General features: G+C 44.0%; 1 protein-coding gene across 1 annotated transcript in view; it reads left to right on the top strand.

The window, feature by feature from the left end:
• The window catches only part of NSD3 (nuclear receptor binding SET domain protein 3), a 4,286,093-nt gene that overhangs the window by 2,798,934 nt on the left and 1,466,553 nt on the right, over nucleotides 1-20,606 (top strand). Inside the window, exon 14 of the mRNA XM_044084319.1 lies at nucleotides 17,799-17,996. Coding sequence (XP_043940254.1) covers nucleotides 17,799-17,996 — 198 coding nt within the window. The remainder of the gene's footprint in view (nucleotides 1-17,798; nucleotides 17,997-20,606) is intronic.

Below are 20,606 nucleotides of genomic sequence, written 5' to 3'. Positions count from 1 at the left end.
AATAGCAGACATACACAGACAGGTCTCTCTTGTCTTGCAGAGCAACAAAGTCAAAGCCAGATTGAGCCTGAAGGTCTTAGGGATAATGGCGGCGGCCATCCCTCTTCTACCATTAGCTCGCTTCCATATGAGAATCTTACAATGGATGCTCTTCACACAATGGTCTTTCCAATGACTTCCAATGTCCCATCCTATTCAGATAACACAATTGTGCAAGAATCATCTCTCTTGGTGGATCACATCTCCCCAGCTCTTCCTAGGGAGACCTTTCGTCCCTTCCCCTCCGGTTGCTACAGTGACAACGGACGCCTCCCTGATCGGGTGGGGGGGGGGGCATTACCAGGGCAGGACGGTCCAAGGGATGTGGCAACCTTTCGAGTGCCGCTTGCACATAAATGTCCTAGAGATGAGAGCAGTGCTTCTAGCGTTGCAAGCCTTGCAAGACTGTCTTCCCAAGGGAACTATAGCAATTCAGACAGACAATATGTCTGTAGTGTGGTACATCAACAAACAGGGCGGAACCAGATCTTACCCCCTATGTTGAGAGGCACTCAGACTGTGGCAATGGGCGATTACTTCTCAGCGGTTTCTGTTAGCAATGCACATTCCCGGGAAGTCCAATGTGATTGCGGACAAATTGAGCAGAGCTATTCTCATGCCTCACGAGTGGTCTCTGAAGAATTCAGTGTTGGAGAAAGTTTTTCGAAAGTGGGGCCGGCCTTGCTGCGACCTTTTCGCTACTCCCCAAAACAGCAAGTGCAACGATTTTTTCACCCTCTTTCCCCAACCAGGCCACCCCAGCAGAGACGCTCTAGTCCACAATTGGCCCCGGGGACTTCTGTATGCTTTTCCTCCCTTCCCACTGATATCTCAACTAATACAGAAAGCCATCGCTCAGAAAGCTTCCATGATCCTCATTGCCCCTTACTGGCCTCGACAGGTTTGGTTCCCATTTCTCCACCGTTATCTGTTGGAGCAACCTTGGCATCTGGACCCAGTTCCAGACCTCTTGACCCATCAGTCGGGTCAGTTGCACCACTTCCTCCCTTCTCTGAACCTCACAGAGTGGTTCCTCCAATTCCAACTCTAGCCAGACTTCCTCTAATATCTCACGCAGTTCGAGATATTTTGATAGCCTCTCATAAATCTTCCACTCGGAAGATTTATCATAGTAAGTGGAAACGTTTTTCCTGTTGGGCGCAGTCAAAGGATATAGATCCTTTCACTGCTTCCATTCAATCAGTTTTAGACTTTCTAGCCGAACTTTTCCACTCAGGTTCGTCTCCGTCTACCATCAAAGTTCAATTGGCAGCTATATCTAACTTTCATGTTGGAGTCTCAGAGTCCTCCATTATGTCTCACAAACTCTGCAAAGCCTTTTTAAAGGGAGTTTTTCCTCCTCAAACCACCTATCAGGGATCCTCCTCCTCAATGGGATCTCAACTTGGTTCTAGCATCCTTAATTCTCCCCGCCTTTGAACCTGCGGCTTCATGTTCAGTGAAGTTACTATCCTGGAAAACACTCTTTTTAGTAGCTATCACTTCAGCTAGAAGAGTCTCTGAACTCCATGCTCTGTGTAGTCGACCCCCTTATCTTTTGTTTCATAAGGATAGGGTGTCCTTACGTACTAACCCGTCCTTTTTGCCTAAGGTAGCTTCACCAGCAAATTTGAATCAAACCATTGATCTTCCTGTGTTCTTCCCTAATTATTCGAACAGGTCAGAACAAAAATTACATTGCTTAGACGTTCATCGCCAACTTAGGTTCTATTTAGACAGGACCAAACAATTCAGGAAGTCTGATCAACTGTTTGTTTCTTATGCAGAAGGTAGAATGGGCCTTCCAGTTTCTAAACTATCTCTCTCTAGATGGCTTACTTCGTTGATTACCCTTGTGTATGAGATCAGACATCAACAGTTGCCATCCAAACCCAGGGCTCATTCAACTAGAACTTTAGCCACATCTATAGCTTTCCAAGATAGGCTGCCTATTGATTCCATCTGTTCTGCAGCTACTTGGGCTTCTCCCCATACCTTCATTTCTCATTATAAGTTGGACTTGGCCTCTAGGGACCGAGCCAACTTTGGTTCCACTGTACTCAAGAGTCTGTTCCGATAGGCCACCCGGGACAAGGTGCTAGGGACGCGGTCCCATCCAGCAAGAATGAAGGCGAGATAGACAACTTAACATTTAGAAGTTATGTACCTACCATAACGTTCCATGTTAGTTGTCTTCTTCTCGCCTTCTTTCTTGCGTCCCACCCTCCTTCCCCCTAGCCTGGACAGACCTAGAGGAGTTTGTTTTGTTCCTTTTATGGAATTTCCTTGCTGGGCTTAGCTTTCAAACAAGATCTGAGGAGTTACCGCCTAGCATTGTGGGATATAGGGGAGCCTCGAGCCGGTGGAACTAGCTCTCGAGCTTTTAGAGTGGCCGAGTCGGAGCCGAGGATCGGCTCCGAACCCATCCAGCAAGAAAGAAGGCGAGAAGAAGACAACTAACATGGAACGTTATGGTAGGTACATAACTTCTAATTTAAAATTCTTGGAAAATAGTCTTTGTAGTAGCAATTACTTCTGCAAAGAGAATATCTGAACTCCAGGCTCTTTCTTAAAACAGCCTTACATTTTTCATAAGGATAAGTTTTTCTTAAGGACTAACCTTTCCTTTTTACCTAAAGTGGCTTCTGAGTATAACATTAATCAATCCCTTCATTTACCAGTCTTCTTTCCAAAGTTTTTGAATAATGGAGAGTTCATGCAGCATCTCCTTGATTTACACAGGCAATTAAGTTTTTATCTTCACATAACAAAGCAAATTAGAAAAATCAGAGCAACTCATTATTTCTTTTTCACCAAGAAGGCTGGGTTGTCCAGTCTCTAAAGTCACTGTACCAAATGGATTACAGACTGTATTTCTTGGATTTATTTTCACTAAGGCATGACATTACCTAAACCTCCCAAGTCTCATTCAACCAGATCCATGGCTGCATCATGCGCCTTTTGGTCAAGAACATCTATTGATGATATTTACACTGCAGCTATATGGTCCAATGCTCATACCTTTGTTACTCATTACAAATTGGATATTATTTCTACAAACCGAGCTACCTTTGGTTCAGCAGTACTCAGGAATATCCTTCCATGAGGGCCACCCATGGTTGGGGCCTTTATCTCATACATTGAGGAAGAATGAAAAGGACAACATCAGATTTAAAAGTAATGTACTCAGCCATAACTAGGCATCTGTGTTGTCTGTTTTCATTCTTCCTCAATTTCCCTCCCATCCATTTTTTCTGGAGAGACTTATTGGTGTTTGGAACCCACAGTTCCAGGTTTGAGCCCTTCCTTTCTCTATCAGCTATATCTATCTCTTTTTAACTATAGGAGTATATCCCAACAAACTCGATCCGAGGTAATGGAGATGGAGTAGGACATTATGTGTAGGAGAAGGAGCTTGAGAGCTGAATCCGAAGTCTGGAATATACAGCTGAGTCAGATCCAAATCCATACGTTGAAGAAGAATGAAAATGGACAACACAGATGGCTAGTTACGTTGAGTACATAACTTTTAAATTATTTGTATCTGGATCATGTATCCATTCTTTTCATTACTTTTTTGTGTTGTCTGCAGTTCCAAGGATGTTTGCAGAACAGGCTTTCACATATTTCCTTATTTAGATGACTTGTGGATCCCTGCAGAGTCTTTTCCATGTTGTCAAGTTCTTTTACATGAGTTTAATCACTTCTTAACAATTTGGGATTCCAGGTAAATGTACAAAAATCCTACTGACTTCATCAAACAGGTTTGTGCTTCTGGGTGGCTGTCTTCTAGTCAGTTGTCAGCAAAAGGCTTTTCTTACACACAAGAAGGTGGATTTTTATCCAGAAACTTTTCCTGGGCTTCAGTCAGTCTCAGGCTTCTGCAATAGACTCTCTCGGGATTCTAGGGTTAATGGCGTCTATGATTCTCATGATTTCTCTTGCCAGTTTATACATGAAAAAAATTAGTAGTTTGTGGGGGGAAAAAGTCATGGGCCCAACATCTTCATCTTCTGGAATTTCAGATTCATTCCAGTTTTGGCCTTTTTGATAAGGGAACTGCACTGATGGACACAGCAAATGGCTGTAAATCCAAGTCTGTCCTCCTCTTCTCATATCCCAAGTCAGTCTTTTACAGCAGATGCCTCATTTTTAACTATGGAGTAGTTTTTGTCAGGGTAAAGGTTCAAGGCCCATGGAAAGCTTCAGACAGACCCACATGAGTGTCAGAGATGTTCGCTGTGATCCACACCTTAACATTTCATCATCATCTATTTTCCCCAGGACCTCTTCAGATTTCTGCAGACAACACCACAGTGATTGGATGGGGGGGGGGCACCAGATCATACCCTCTATGTAGACTAGCTGTGATGCCTTGGGAGCTAGCTCTACAGCATTCTTTAACTCTTCAAGCATCTTACATTGTGTCATAGCAAAATGTAATGGCAAACAAGCTGAACAGGACCAAGACAGACACTTGAATGGAAGTTGAATGATGGGGCCTTCCAGGAGTCAATTCACTTATGGAGAACTCCTCAAAATAGAGATGCTTGCCTCCTTTCAAAACAGACAACTGAACAACTGTAACTACTGTTCTGTATAAATGTAAATAGAAATGTAACTACTCTTTGACTGGAACTTAGTTTAATACAATATAAGCAACTGGAGCTTTTCTCCCTGGGCTTCCACTGAAAATGGGTATTACGGGCTTTCCCAGTACACACAGACAGAAAAATAAACAAACAAATTGTGCTGCAGGAGCTCTTTGTTCCTTATCTAGACAAAACTAAATAATTCAGGATGACTGACCAACTGTTTGTGTCGTTTATGAGCTATAAGCTGGACCAGCCTGTCTCCTAATGAACTATTGCAGCTTGGATCTCTAATGCTATCTGTTTCTTGTATTAACACTATGGTAAGCCCTTGCCTTCCTGCCTGAAAGCTCATTCACTAGGGCAGTGGCTTCCTCAGGGGCTTTTCACAAGGGAAGTAGATACCGGGTCTGTCTTGGAAACTGCCACAAGGTCCTCTGTACACACCTGTCCATTTACTGCAAGCGTGATGCCTTCTCTATGTCTTGGGCAGCTTATGCTAAGTAAGTCATGTCCAGACTGACTGACAGCTCATCTTCTCATTTGCCAACCACCTGTCTGTCTAGCTCCTTCAGCTCTGGGAATCACCCACATGTTAGGAATACTACAACATGGATTTCAGTCAGGACATAGTACACTTGTGTAAGAACTTACCATAACAGTAGATGTCCTGCTGATCGCTGTTGGATCAGTAGGAATTAATCCCACTCTTCATCCCCCTCTTCTCTAGCTTACTTTTCAACCTTCTTTCTATTCTTCTTCCCCTGCTTTAACCTCTGATCTGTTACATGGAAACGGAGGAGTTCAGTTACCTGTTCAAGTATACCCCTGCTAGTGGACCAGTCTCCCCCTCTCAGTAGTCTGCAGGCCACTGTGTTGGAGATAGTCTCAGGATCCACAAGCATGCATCATTCTTTAATACCTCTATGCTTGTAGCCGAGGTCATGTGTCAGACGTGTCTAAAGAAGGTAAAGCTTGATACCCTGGCCAGATGTTAGCTGTGACAACGTGTATATAAGAAATACTGCAACAGTGATTGGTAGGAAATCTGCTGTTATGGTAAGTTCTTGAACAACTGTGCTTTATCACATCTTGTCCAGGTGTCTTGACTGGTGAGTGAGAACAATAGCACTCTGGGCATGATTGATGCTTTTTAACAGTTATTTGTCTGGAGTATACAGCGAACATTACTTTGAATACATGTGTGTGGGCATCGCTTCCATTTTAGAGTGCTACCATGTGAACCCATGGAGGGTGGGTTTGGCATAATAGTTAGTCTTCACCTCAAAGTCACAAGATACAGGGTTTGTTTCTGACCTTAGCTATTGGCTAAGCTTAAACTGGCGCTTCAATGCAGTTAGCCTAGTATTCACCTATGGACCTATAATTTCAACATGTCCTCATGAATATATTTCTGTCCCCCTTTTCCAATGGTTGTACCAATGACAGATGCATCCCATTGAGCTTGGGGGGGCTTTCCTGGAAGGTCAGACAACGCAGGGTTTTTTTTTTTGCTTGCAGCTCAACAGATCATCTAACATGAGGGACTTTTTCTGATGGCTGTGTGCTTGGAGTCTCCATTCTTTCTTTGCACAGCCAAAGAAAATGAAGCCTTCATTAGGGAGGATGGGGCATGCCGATCCTGTGAGGGACTCTGGTTCCCTTCTGTGCTACAGCTATGATGACATGGTCTTGTTTGGTGAGTGTAAATGTGTCATTTTGTAAGGTGTATGCGCTGGGAAGAGATGGGTGTGGCTGCTCAAGCCATTGACTGTATCCCTGTTGGCACATGAGGGAGACATAGGTGGCCCTTGCAGTGATGCAAGTGCTCATGTCACCACCAGGGATGGGGTTAGACCATAAAGCAGAATAAGCTCACATTGTTACGAATCTGGTGAGAGCAAAAAACACACTCATGACTTGCCTGGACAATGTCCCAACAGTGTAATGCCTTAGTGGGAGTAGGCCTTACATTTAGCAGGCACAGAGGTAGAAACAAAGTCTCTCTGAAGACTGTGGAAAATCTTTAAGTATTGCAGTGTTGGCCCTTCTTTTACCAGCTAAGTTGCCCAAAAAGACAAGCCCACTGAATCCAACAACTGCACTCCTGATTGTGTTCTAGGAACAGAATATTCTGTACATTCCGTACACAGTTGGTTACTATTTAGACCTTTGATTCATAGGTTAATAGATGTATACTAGGCTAATGACCACAAGGGCCTTTTTAATAATTCATCCCAAATCTCTGACAAGTTCTGGTACCCTAGATAAGTGTAAGTGGAGGCCTAGGAGATGAACCATGTATAGGCTGCCTGTGTCCATTAGAGAGATAGACACCAAACCAGGGATGAATTTCCTGTTCCCCATTGATTTGTCCAAGGTACACTTGAATTAGGTTAGGGAGGAACTCTGTTTCACATGGATGAGGAGCCTATTCCAGAGAAATAGTAGTTCTGGGATACATACCTGTCTCTCTAGCAGATCCTATTTATATCACAGGCAAGTATTAAGTCTTTCAAAACAGGTAATTCTGATGCTGTTTGTTTTGCAGACATGCAGGTGGTCCGTCAGAGTGGGGTCTGACAATGTCCTGTATGCCAGGCATAGATCTCCCCTCAGCAGCCGGTAGGAGACCAAATACAGGGATAAGGCCTTGAGGCTGTTTGCACAGGACATGTTACTTACACCCTGTATACTTTTAGTGAGGGACCTCTCTGGATGCTACAGTTGTTGGATGTGCCTGGTTCAGTACATACCGCGGGGGGGTTATTGTACTCAATGATAGGTCTGATGAATGCCCAATACAGTGGAACAGTGACCTCTTTGGACTTAGATGCCATACCTTTGTTTATAAGTTGTACAACACAGAATGATTTCTTCAATACTGTGGACATATGATGGTCAAAGGGTAAATTATTGTCTGTGTGTGTGTGTCCCCAAGTTACTGACTACTGGGTCAGTTCTTAGGGGTGTGTTGTCAGTATGAAAGTTACAAGGGACGGATAACTTCCCAAAGGGTACCATTATGCATTTCTTGGCATTTAGTTTTTAGTCCATGGCTCTAACACCAGTTATTTGTCTGTATCAGCCTTTCCTGGAGAAATTTTGTATTGGCAGGGGATTCTGTGACTGCCTGTAATTTGCAGTCATCTGCAAATTTAGTCAGCCAGAGGCCATTGACATTGGCCTTAACTTCAGAGAAGTAGATGCCAAAAAGGAGTGGTCCTAAGACTGATCCCTGAGGGACTCCAGTTATGACTGGCCTCTTTGTAGACATGGACTCCCCAATTCTAACTTCCTGGGTCCTGTCAGTGAGCCAGTGGATATCCACTAGCTTGACAGTAAGGGTTTATACCTAACCTCTTTAGTTTGTCAACAATGTCCTAGTGGGATGTTGTGTCAAATGCCTTGGCCAGGTCAAGGTAGGCAATATGAACCATTTTGCCCTCATCCTTTTTTTTTTGGAGACCTTCTCAAAGAAGGTCACCAGGTTGAAAAAGCATGACCTGCCCTTGATGAAACCAGATTAGGTTGTGCCCAGTGTCTGGATGTTTCCTATGTCATTATTGATAATTTCCATGATTCTTTTCATGGCTTTGCATATGAGACTAGTGAAACTTATAGTTCTGTAGTATTCAGGGTCTGTATATAGCCCATCTTTGTGCAGAGAGATGACTGTTGCCGGTTTCCATTAATGAGGCTAAAAGCCTGTTTTGAGACTATAGCTGAACAGCAATTCCCAGGGGGCCATATAGGTCATGTTTTACACTGTTTAGGAGTCATCCTGGGATATTGTCTGCACCCATTAATGCAGTGTTTTTGGCCTTATAGAGAGCATTAAGGATCTGTTCCCTAGTGATGGGGGGGGTACATTTGATGGTATTTCCTGAGGGGAGATTGAGGGGCAGAGATGGTTGGAGCTGAATTTGTTGGCCAGTAGGATTGCTGTATCTTATGGGACAGTATAGGTGGCTCCATTAACAGTGAGCTGTGCACACAATTGTGTATTGCCTTGAGGTTGTGGACATAGCAAAAGAAAGTGTTGTGGTTGTCCTTGGCCTGGGAGGCCAATTTGTCTTCAAATTTGACTTTGGTAGATGTTTTTTATTCTCGGAGTTGTTTGTTTAGTTTGTTGAGATTGCTTTTATCCCACTGGGTGCTACACGTCTTAGTTTTTGCCACGATTTTCTTCCTTCTATTATACAGCCTGATGATGTGATTCCACGAGGATGGCTTGTTTTTTTCAGTTAGTTCTTTTGTTGTTCCTGGTGTGTACAGCTGCCTATATGCAGCCATTAACATGCTTGTACATGGTTTCTGTGAACAGTTCTGCATAGGCAACAGTGTTTTCAGGGTGTATAGAAGGGGGGGGGTGAAATTTTGCCAGATTTGCACTTATTAGTAGGAAGTTAGCCTTTGAGTAGTTTCTGAACATTCCAGGGTTAGCTGGGGTTCCAGGAATTATATTTACCTCAAAGGAAACCATTTTGTGGTCTGACCTTACCAGAGAAGACTTTACACTAGGAGGTGTGCAGCACTCTTCCGTATTAGGGAGGACCAGCTCCAGTGTGTTTGCAGGCCTGGTCAATGTATTGACAGTCTGGTCTAGAGAGGTTATCTTTATAAAATCCATGAGTTTCTGTGCCTGCACATTTAGTGTTGTATATGACTTCCAGTTAATAGTTGGGTAATTAAAGTCACCCATGAATATGGTATTGGGTTGGATGGTGAGTATTTCCTATACATTTAAATACATGTTTTGGGTTTCCTGGGTCATGGAGGAGGACCTGTAGCTTGCAAGGAAGTAGCATGGATTTTTGCCTATGGTGATTTGAATGTGGATAACTTCAACTGCATTGTCCTGTTTGACTAGCCTTGAGGTATATTTATTTTTGATGTTAAATTGAGACACCTCCACCTTTCGTCCTTGCCTGTGTAGTAGCTGGTCTAAAAGTGTGAAAGGCATTATAGCCCTGCACTGCTGGTGTGCTCTCCGTGGCTTTAAACCATGTCTCAGTGACCTCGCAGATGTTAGCATTCTCTAGGGTGATAAGATCTTGTAGTGTGGGGGGGGGATTTGTTTACACTCCTAGCACTGGGGAAGAATCCCTTGCATACTCTCCTCAAATTCCTTCTTCTGTAGACTGTAGTTCAGAAGAAGATTCTTTGAGCCTGGATTCCCGCTTGTAAGCATTATCCTTTGGGGGGGGGGGGGGGGGGGCACTATTGCTTGTATGATGGAGTACTTTAAGTAAGATTGCTCCCAGGTCTATGACATCCAAAAAGAGATACTATGAGCTTCTACAAATCGAGTTTCCTAAGTCGTCTGCAGTTCCTCTTGCATAGGTAGCACTTTTAGACATCTTCTCTTCTGCATGTGTAGATTCTGACTCTCATCCCCCGGCCCCTAAGAAACCTGACAGGTTCTACAAGGAGCCTGAGGACTGCAAATTCTTGTTCAAATGTCCTTCTGTTGATCTTTCTGTGGTTGTAGTCTCAACTCATAAGCCTTCTAAACTTTTCCCTTCTTCTAAGCTCCTTCCTTCTGATAAGGATAGTAGAGCTATGGAAAGGTTGGGTAAAATAGTATATACTGCTGCCACCTTGTCATTTCAGGTTATTAGTTACCAAACCCATATGACCAGGTATGTCTTGGCTTTCCTTTCTCAGGTTGCTAAGGTTGTATCTGATCTGCCTGATTCAAAAGGGAAAGCTTCAGCTCTTCCTCTACTTGTGTCCACTTCTTAGGTCACTTGTCACTCCATAAAATGCAATTATGATGCTGATGATGCCTCTTCCACGGCTGCTGCTTTTGGTTCTGTGATGAAACATTATTTTTGGCTTTGTCTACAGGCTTTGCCTGATGATGTTAAAAGCCAAACTTTTGGATGCTCCTCTGGATAATAAAAATCTTTTTGTGACAGCTGCTGCTAACGTTTTTAAGTCCACATACAAAGCAACAGATGGAAAGTAGCTAAGTGAACCCAGGTACTCCAAGCAAAATTCAAAAAATAAAGCAAAAAAAACAAGGTTCAGCCATCAACAGTAAAATTTAATGTACAAGCTTTCGAGTGCAGACTCTTTATCAAATACATAAAAACCTCGGAGCATCTGTACAATAAATACACATTGCCAGCCAATCACATCAATAAGCAAATTAAACAATAAAGCATTTAAATAAAAAGCAGTTAAATAAAAAATGGTAAAATATCACGCATAAAGTTGTTTATATTTTAAAATAGGCTTAATACTATTTATCTTATTAAGTCCTGGTGGCATATCTGCCCTAAAAAAATAATCCATTTATACTCTGCCCTTTCAGTCATATTAATGATGTCCCCACCTCTCTTATTATTATAGATCCTCTGCAGTATCCTAAATTTAAAAGTGTGGTCATGGCCCTGTTGCATAATATGCTGACTGAGAGTGTTAGTTTCAACTTTCCTACGAATTTCTGACTTGTGAGGATATTCTGTTGAACTTACAATTGGTCTTTCCTCTGTAAAAGCTAGAACATTTTACACAATTTTCTGAATAAATAATGTTCTCAGTATTATATGTGCCAAAAGTCTTGAAAAAATATGCCCACCTTCACTTACCCCTAGGAGGAAAACTCTCCTTTCACGCAAGCACCTGGGCCACCAACGACCACTGGGTTTTGAACATAGTGTCTCAGGGATACAAATTTTCCTTCCACACCCTTCCAACACCAAAAGGGTTCCCAGATCTACCACCAAACCAGTGGGCAGAGGCTCAAAAGCAAATCCTTTCCCTGCTTTCTATGAGGGCAGTAGAGCATGTTCCTGCAGAACAGCTAGGCCAAGGTTTCTACTCCAGACTTTTTCTGGTGCCCAGAAAAGAGGGCATCTGGTGCCCTATCCTCGATCTATCCATTCAGAAAATCCTGGTGATCCCAAAATTCAAAATGCTCACCCTCCAGCATCTGCTACCCATGCACTCCAAGGACGCTTGGCTAGCCACCCTGGATCTAAAAGAGGCCTACCTCCACATTCCTATCAGGGAATCAAGCAGGAAATATCTCTGTTTCAGGGCAGATCTCAGCACTTTCAGTTCTCTGTGCTTCCCTTTGGCTTATCTACTGCTCCCAGAGGTTTCACAGTGCAGCCTGTCTCCACTGCCACCATGGCATCTTCCTCAGATTCCAAACCTCCTGACCCAGAGGGAAGGGGAATTCATGCATCCCTGACTGCAGACACTCTATTTGGCAGCTTGGCTTATTCCCTAACCCCGGATCAGTCTCCCATCCTCAGTAAACCGGTTCTAGATGTTATATGTGAGGCCAGATGCCCTAGCACTAGAAAGTCTTATGCTGACAAATGGAAAAGGTTCTGCACCTGGATCCAGGCTAAAGGAGTCAATACGGCACAACCCTCCCTCCCTCTCATCCTGAACTACTTAACTGACCTACTACACAGTGGCCTCTCTTTCTCCTCTATAAAAATTCATGCCTCTGCTATTTCTGCTCATTTTTCCACTGAGCAGCCCCTTTTCTCACATCCTTTGATTAAACAGTTCCTAAGAGTGGCTAGCAACTTGAGGCCACCGGGAAGGGCACCCACCCCAGCTTGGGACCTTAACTATGTTTTGGAAAAGCTGACCCTGCCCTCTTTCGAACCAGCTTCTTCTGCAGAGCTAAAACTTCTCTCCTGGAAGACAGCATTCCTTCTGGCCATCACTTCAGCCAGAAGAGTCTCCGAGCTGCAAGCGCTCATGGCTATGGCACCCTTCATCATCTTCCATGTTGACAGGGTATCCCTCAGAACTAACCCATCCTTCATGCCCAAGGTGGTGTCCACTGTGGCTCTCAACCAATCCATTAATTTGCCCACCTTTTTTCCTAATCCCCAGAATAAGGGGGGAAAAGATTTTGCACTCTCTAGATGTGCACAGACAGCTCAAATTCTATCTAGACAGGACTAAATCCTTCAGAAAGTCTGATCAGTTGCTGGTTAGCTTTGCTACAGAGGCAGAAGGCAAAGCCATCTCCAAACAAACCATTTACTAATGGATAGCACACTGCGTCCATTTCTGCTACAAACAACATGGAAATCCTCCCCCAAGGGGGCCAGGACTCACTCCATCAGAGAAGCCTCCACCTCTTTCATCAGAGGAGTCCCTACTAGGGACATCCTGGAGGCTGCCACCTGGACATCAGTTCACACTTTTACCAAACATTATCATCTGCCTCTCTTCTCCAAATCCAGGGCAGAGTTTGCCTCTGCAGTCTTGCAGGGCATCCTAGCCAGCCCCTAGTTTCTTTGACTGCCTCCACCCTTTTCCTCAGCTTTGGGAATCAACCCAAATACGATGACTGCAACAGTGAAACACGAAAACATAGTACAGTTGTGTACATTTACCATAAATGTAGATGTTCGCGTGTATTCACTGTTGCAGTCCTGGTTTCCCTCCCTCCATCCCCCTTTCTTCTCTTTCCTTTCTAAGGGGCATACTGGTATTTACTTTCTACTGGTGGAGTTCTTCCACCAGATCCTGGCTCCTACTTGGGGACTTCTGACAGGTTAGGGCAAGAAAAACTGATGTAATGGTGTTGGCTGCCTTACTGTATTCTACTGACAACCTGATGTCAGTTTTGAAGCGACAGCAGCTGAAGCAGAAATACTAAGCCTCTTGTATTCGAGCTGGCCGAGGGCTACCCTGGCAGGCATAACCCAAATGTGATGACTGCAACAGTGAATACATTTGAATATCTACATTTATGGTAAGTGTACACAACTGTACTTTTCTGGTGTCATTCTAAGGGGATCCAGTATCTGTCTGCCTGGGATGACATGATTGACAAACCTCAATGCTTTGCCAGAGATGGCCTGCATCTGTCACCCCTGGTCTTCTGGATACTGGCTAAGGCTCTTGCCATCCCTATAGTGCCTTTTTTAGACAGTGTTCCAAAGACTGCCACCATAACAGCTACAAACAAATGCAATCTGAGGGTCATGCTGCTCAACGCTAGAAGTCTAAATCCCAAAATGCACTCACTCAAAGTACTCCTTAAAATGGAGAACATCGATATTTGTGCTGTAACAGAGACCTGGTTCGTGTCAGCAGAAAGCACCCCTGCAGTACCAGGCTATAACTCATTCCACACCTTTCGGCCCCAGAACTTGGACCAAGGTTCCAAAGGAAGTGGTGTTTCCATATTCATAAAGGGTGCGCACACCTCCAGACTGGTAGCCCAACATAACGCATCAGAGATATTTCAGGTGCAGCTAACATTGGGTAAGACAGTGATTCAGGTCGTAGTCTGTTATAGGTCCCCAACGATGTCCCAGGATTCACACTCCACGTTCCTAAGCTCTCATACTGGGCAACTTCAACTACCCCTCCATTAACTGGGAAAACTACTCATGTACCAATACATTTGCCCAACATTTCCTGGAATTCATTAATTCCAGTGCCCTGGACCAGCTTGTTCTTAACCCCCAATAGAAGTAGCAACATGCTTGACTTGGTCATTACTAACATGGACGACTGTTGTTCTACACCAATAGTCAACTCCTCCCTGGTTAGATCCAACCACAAGCTAATCACCTTGGAAATCCACAACCCTCCCATCCCACCACCCCCTCCCCACCCCCCACAAAGGTAACCACCATGAAAAACGTCTCCAAAGCTAACTTTGGGCTCCTAGAAACAAGAGGTGGCTAACTTCACAGCACCCATGCAAATGGAGAATAGTTGCATGATCGCCACATCATACACCAGTGCACTGTATGAACATGCACACACATGCATGGATCTCGCCACACCTAATAGAACCAAGACACTCTCCTCCAAAAAAAAGGAAGCCAATCTGGTGGTCCCCTACCATAAACAAACTCTACAACAAAAGGAAGAAACGGATGCGGAATAAGGTGAAGTCCCAAGACTGGAAAAACTCCCTTATCAGCCTCAAGAAAAAATTGAGATCCCTCATCAAATCCTCTAAAGCTAGCTATGAAAACAGAATTGCAGCAGATAGTGAAGACAACCACAAGGCCTTCTACAGTTATGTAAAGAATTTCCCACGACAGTACTCAGATTTGCTCTGAGCTACTGCACAATGGTCCCTCCTATACTGAGCCAACAGATATTGCCAATATAATGGCCGACAGATTCAGTGCCAACTTTATCCCCCCCAAAGGACCAGTCACAGTACCATTAGATTACCAGGCACCCAGTATTACTGCTGCACAGGTTAAAACAGCACTGTCCAAGCCCAAGAATACAGTTTCTATGGGACCTGACAATATCCCTGGCTGTGTTCTACATGAACTGCAGAGTGAACTGGCAACTCACCTGTGTGCCCTGTTCAATCACAGCCTCACTTCAGGCTTTGTCCGTACCGAATGGTGCACTGCTATAGTCATCCCTCTCCACAAAGGAGGAGCGACTACAGACCCTGGGAACTATCTTGCCATTAACCCAAGTCTGATATGTAAAGCTATGGAATGCATCATCATGGACCTAATAAACAAGGATATAGGGAATCTCCAAACTCTGGATCCCACACAATATGGTTTTGTAAAGGGTAGATCATGCCTGCTCAACTTGATCGACTTCTTTGAGTCCGTCACCAGAGCTGTGGATGAAGGCAAGGTGGTTCATACAGTGTACCTTGATCTGGCCATGGCCTTTGATACCATTCCCCACTCAGGAATCAGAAAAACTCACTAAGCTAGACATCAACGCCTATATCACTAGGTGGGTTGCAAACTGGTTCACATATAGAACCCACAGTGTGAAAGTATCTGACTGCAAGTCAGACTGCTGACCAGTCACGAGTGGAGTCTTACAGAGGTCGGTCCTGGATCCTCTCCTGATTGGTATCTAATTCTCTGAAGTCCAGGCCAACATGAAGGGACTCTGGTTGACTGGATCACAGGCGATTGCAAGTTGTGAGCCATTATTAACTCCCCAAGTGATGTTGGCATCCTACAGAAAGGCCTCACTGAGTCCAACGACTGGTGTCAGAACCATAGCCTTAAGCTCAATGCCAATAAAATGTGTTGTCATCCTCTTTGGGAAAAACCTAGTTCTCATGGATTACCACATTGATGGTATTCCACTGAACACAGAAGGAGGTATGAGAGATCTGGGAACAAAGGTGGACAACAACCTATCTTTTGACCTCCACATTGCCACTGTGGTCAAAAAGTCCTTCTATGCGGCACATCTCATTACTTAGGATTTTGCATCCAGGAAGAAAGAGGTCACTGTCTCCATCTACTCTTCCCTCATTAGGCCAATCATCGGGTACAATGCCCATTTGGCATGTACCTCACTAGACACCTTCGACAACTGGAGAGGCCGCAAAAGTACCTCACAAAGAGGATCCTAGGCCTTAAACACTTGTCCTATATGGACAGACTCAAAAAAACTCCAACTATTCTCTGTCTCATATTGCCTACTTGGAGGCGATCTCTGCTTGACTTACCCAGCTCTGTTAGAAATGCTACATCTAAAGAAATCCCAATCCCCCTGCACCACACGGTCCAGAGACCTCAACCTCATTACCACAATCAACAGAACGTGCTGGAGGGACAGGTTCATAACCCAGAGACTGCCCATGCTATGGAATAGATTTCCCATACATGTCAAACAGAGCACCTCATTGGCCCTCTTCAAGAGAAATCTTGATGAGTGGATGTGAAATAGAAAATTCACCACAGGGATCACTCCAGTGGCTCTACTCAACATAGGCACTGGGAACTAAGGTCGGGTGACACAATGCCAGGGTAATCCTATGGGCTAGGCTTGCAAAGGCTCCAGGGCCATTAGCCTAGTACACACCTATGTATCAGTACTCAGGCCTTGACTTGTCTTGGTCAGAGAAACATCTTTTCTAATAGACTTGAGTGGAGTTTCAATCCACATTCCCGGTGTGTTTGTCTTCAATATTTTTTCTCTTTCCTAGGATAGGCTTTACTAAAATATTACCTTATTGTGAAATACCCCCCCCCCCCCCGTGAGTTCAACAGCCAAAGCTATGACAGACGTCAAACTGCAAGAGGTTCTCCGGTTCGATTCTCGGCTGGGGTGCCTTCTGTGCGGAGTCTGCATGTCCTCCCTGTGGTCGCGTGAGTTTCCTCCGGGTGCTCCAGTTTCCACCCATATCCCAAAGACGTGCTGTAGGTGGATTGGACACACTAAATTGGCCCTAGGTGTGAGTGTGTGCGTGTGTGCGGCTTCTGTGGAAGGTTGGGCACCTGGCTGGCAACTCGACACCATAAAACTCCATTGCCAATCATGAGCACATAGGTAATCTGCTGTGGCAACCCCTAACCGGGAAAAGCCGATAGAAGAAGAAGAAGTGGAGGTAGAATAACCTTGAAAAGTAGTCATGAATTTCTTCACATAGTAATTTGAGAATTCATAGTCAGCCTTTTAATCTCCTGGTCTTTTTTTTTCTCATCAAATAAAACCTGAGTGAAACATTGTGAAATAGGTTGGATGTCTATAGACAAAATTCTTCCTTACACCAAAAAGCTTAGATAAACAAATCAGTTTGTGTACTTTGTGAAGGGCGCACAAGACAGTCCCACCTCAAAGGCAATAGTGTTGTTTTGGTTAAAGCATTACATTTCTCAATGTTGTTCTTTAGCAAGGAAGACTCCATTGCAGTGGGGCTGCACATGTCCAGCTCAGCCCATTATTTCCCCTGGATAAAGATTGCTGTGGCAACCCTCATCCAAGGGTGTACGAGACACCCTGCAGTCATTCAGTGTCATAGTCTCTGGCCTGTTCTTTGGAGTTTGGCTCATAAAATAAGACTGCACTGAGGGTTCCATCCTTCTGTGTCACAGAGTATGCTTATTTCTGGAGTGCTTCAAACATTAGTAACGTATGGAAGTATTGTCTTATTTTTCACATGTCACTGTCTAATTTCTTTATGAACAAATCATTTACTGAACTCCTTTAGTATTGTTTCTGTGATTGAAAGTAAGTAAGCAAATGTAACTACTTGACAATTTCAAGTTGAGTTATAGTGTTGTGAAGTCTTAGCTTGTTTATGTACTGTTACGTCTATTTTTATGTTTTTTTCTCTCTTAAGACCTGGTTTGCTAAGCCATTCAGTATTTTGTGATTGAAAAGGAATGAAAAGGTAAAAAAAAACTGCAAAAAATTTAAACATCTTCTTCCACCCAATAGGGACACAACCTTGCTTTTCATGCAGGATAATTGGGACAGATGTAAAACGCTGCTCTGTAAGTTCTTGTGGAAAGTTTTACCATGAGGCCTGTCTTCGGAGATATACTTCTACTGTGTTTGAATCCAAAGGATTCCGCTGTCCACAACACTTCTGCAATGCTTGTGCCGTTGATAAGGATTTCCAAAAAGCAAGCAAAGGTAGGGGACTTATGTTAAGTTAGATAAATAAGTTAGTTACAGTGTTTCAGTTCTCATCTGTCATTATTGTATAACATCCTGTAAATGTTGAAATATATTTTTAACTATATGAAGGTCATTCTCGCCAACATTGTATAAATTGATAAAGTCCTGTCTTTCCTGAAATTTCATGCCTCCTGAACTGTATATGATCCTGCATGTGTTGGTCCCACAGCTTTCATTTATTGTTATGTAGTTTGCTCCTTCCTTTTCAAAAGATCCCACCTCGAAGACTTTTGTATCATTTACATTCAATGCTTCAGTTACAGTTAGTTTAGATTTTGATTTCCATTTCTTAGTAATTGCTTTTTTGGCAGCCAGTATCATTAAACTTAAGCCCATACTCTGGCTAGGCAATTTTGTTTTCTGTGTCACAGCTAAAGAGAATGATATTTTTAGTTACAATAATTTGCAGTTCTAACATTTCTGACAAAGAGCCCTGTAGAAAATGTTTAAATTCTGTGTACTGTTTGCACCCACTCTCCAAAAAATGTTCCCAGTTACCCCTCACTTACTCAGCACACCTCCAGTATTTGTTGTCTCCCTGAGGAAAAATGTTCTGAATTCTGCTTGGGATATGAAAATATCCATGTACAAATGTTAAACCTTCTAAAGTTTGTTGCATACTTGTGAACCATATGGATGTCCTCCCACTATTCCTTTGTATATTGCCTTTCCAATATTACTTGCCCATCTTTTCTAGCATCTTCAGATGGATTCTAACAGTTATCGTGTGTTGTTTTATGTACCCTACTAAGTCTCCCTTTCTTACAGAAACTTCTGTTCTAGACTTAATTAAAAAATGACTAGAGCTGGTCCTTCAATGAACACACCCATTATCCCTTTCTCTTTGCTTTTCCTATCACGGATTGATAACACTAACTATATAGTTTTTAACCCACATTCCAGATGTATGCTTGGCCTCATCTGTACTTTTTCTTTTCCCTGTCTAGTTAAAATACATTAGCTCCTTTGCTGATTTTTTACATTAACTTTCAGCCACCTCTGAGCTGTTTTCTTTGCCTCTACTTGCAGTCATCCCTGTTGTTAAAATCTCCACTCTCCATTCCCATGCTGGTTTAGTTTTTAAAATACTTGTATAAATATAATAATCTCCGTGGTCCTTATTGTTTAATTATGCACTCTCAGTATTGTTCAAACTGACTTCAGCTGGCCTAACCCCCCCCCCCCACCCATTTCAACAACATATCTGATGTCTGGTTCAGTCTGGGGGGCTTATCGGATGCAAAGCTAGCCATTTTATAGTCTTCAGCCCAGCAGCTCCTCTACTTATAGTACAATAGTACACTGATGTCCTTCAAGGATGCATCTGCAGTCATCACATATGGGTTGTCCTGCCTCAGGCAGCTCTTCGGTCGGCCGGATTCCAAAGTCTGGGTCCGGTGTCGGCTGATGTCGCACTTTCCCCGACGTCAGAGCGCCTGGGGTATAAAAGCATCAGCCGACGCCATCTTCCTCAGTCTTTCTTGCCGCGTGGTGCCCGAAGCAGAAGCAGTTTGCAAGTGCCGGTCGGCCAGCTCCTGTAATTCAGCTACCGAAGACTTCAAAAAGCTAAGTACCCCGTTGGGGACTCTTTCTTGCCTCAACCGATGTCAGATAAAGTTAATAATTGTTTAACTTGTGGGAAACAAATACCTCATAAGGATTTCCACTCTTACTGCCTACCATGTCTAGGCCCAGACCACAACGTCTCGGCCTGTTCAGCCTGTGCTTCCTTCAACCGACTCACTCTTAGACGTCGGGCGGAGTTTGCAGAGGAATTTTTTGGGGCTAGTTTTTCGTATAAGATGCCGTCAGAGACTCCGACTTCTCATTTAGTTAAGAAACGGAAGGACAAGGACCGACACACGCGGGCCGCGGTTTCGGCTGAAACCACAGCCAGGCCTACCGCGAGTGTCTCGGTCTTGGCTGAAACAGAGTCCTTGGTACTTCCAATTACCAAAACCGCTCAACCGACTACCTCGGTCCCGGAGGCCCCGGCTGAGTCGGTTATTGAATTTCCAACAGAAACTGGTGTCCTGGAACCTTCCGACACCATTCCTTTAGACAAATCTACACCAGCACGTGGTGCAGCCAGGCCTCCTGCATCCATGTCCATTAAGGCATTCTCCAGGGCTAAAGCTGCTAAACTCTCAAAAGCTTTGCCTCCCAAGGTTATCCCTCAGGGACCTTCTACTGGTTCACAGATTTTAAGCTTAGCAGAGGATCTTATCTCCTTAATTAGGGGCTCTCAACCTCATCCGGACAGGGGCTCTCAACCTCCTCCAGACAAAAGGCCCAGGGTTGAGCCCTCTGATCCCCACTCCTCAGATGAGGCCTCTGATGGCTCTACTCTCTCGGACCACCAGGAGGAGGCTTTTTTGGCCTACGAGGATTCTGATGCAGAGGAATCTATTCCCTCGGCCTCCCCTCCTGAAGAGTTTTCCTTTGCGGAGACACTACACACCATGAGAGAGCATTTCCAATGGCAGGGCCAGGAATTCTCTGATTCCAGGAAAAGATTAAGGACCTTTTTACATTTGCCTCAGCATAGGCCTTTAGCTATTCCTC

Source organism: Protopterus annectens, chromosome 9.part0 (assembly GCF_019279795.1).
Source record: "Protopterus annectens isolate FY-2018-M chromosome 9.part0, PAN1.0, whole genome shotgun sequence".
In the NCBI taxonomy this organism is placed as follows: Eukaryota; Metazoa; Chordata; order Ceratodontiformes; family Protopteridae; genus Protopterus; species Protopterus annectens.
The sequence above is the reverse complement of the archived record's forward strand: the minus strand, read 5'-3'. Positions and strand labels throughout refer to the sequence as shown.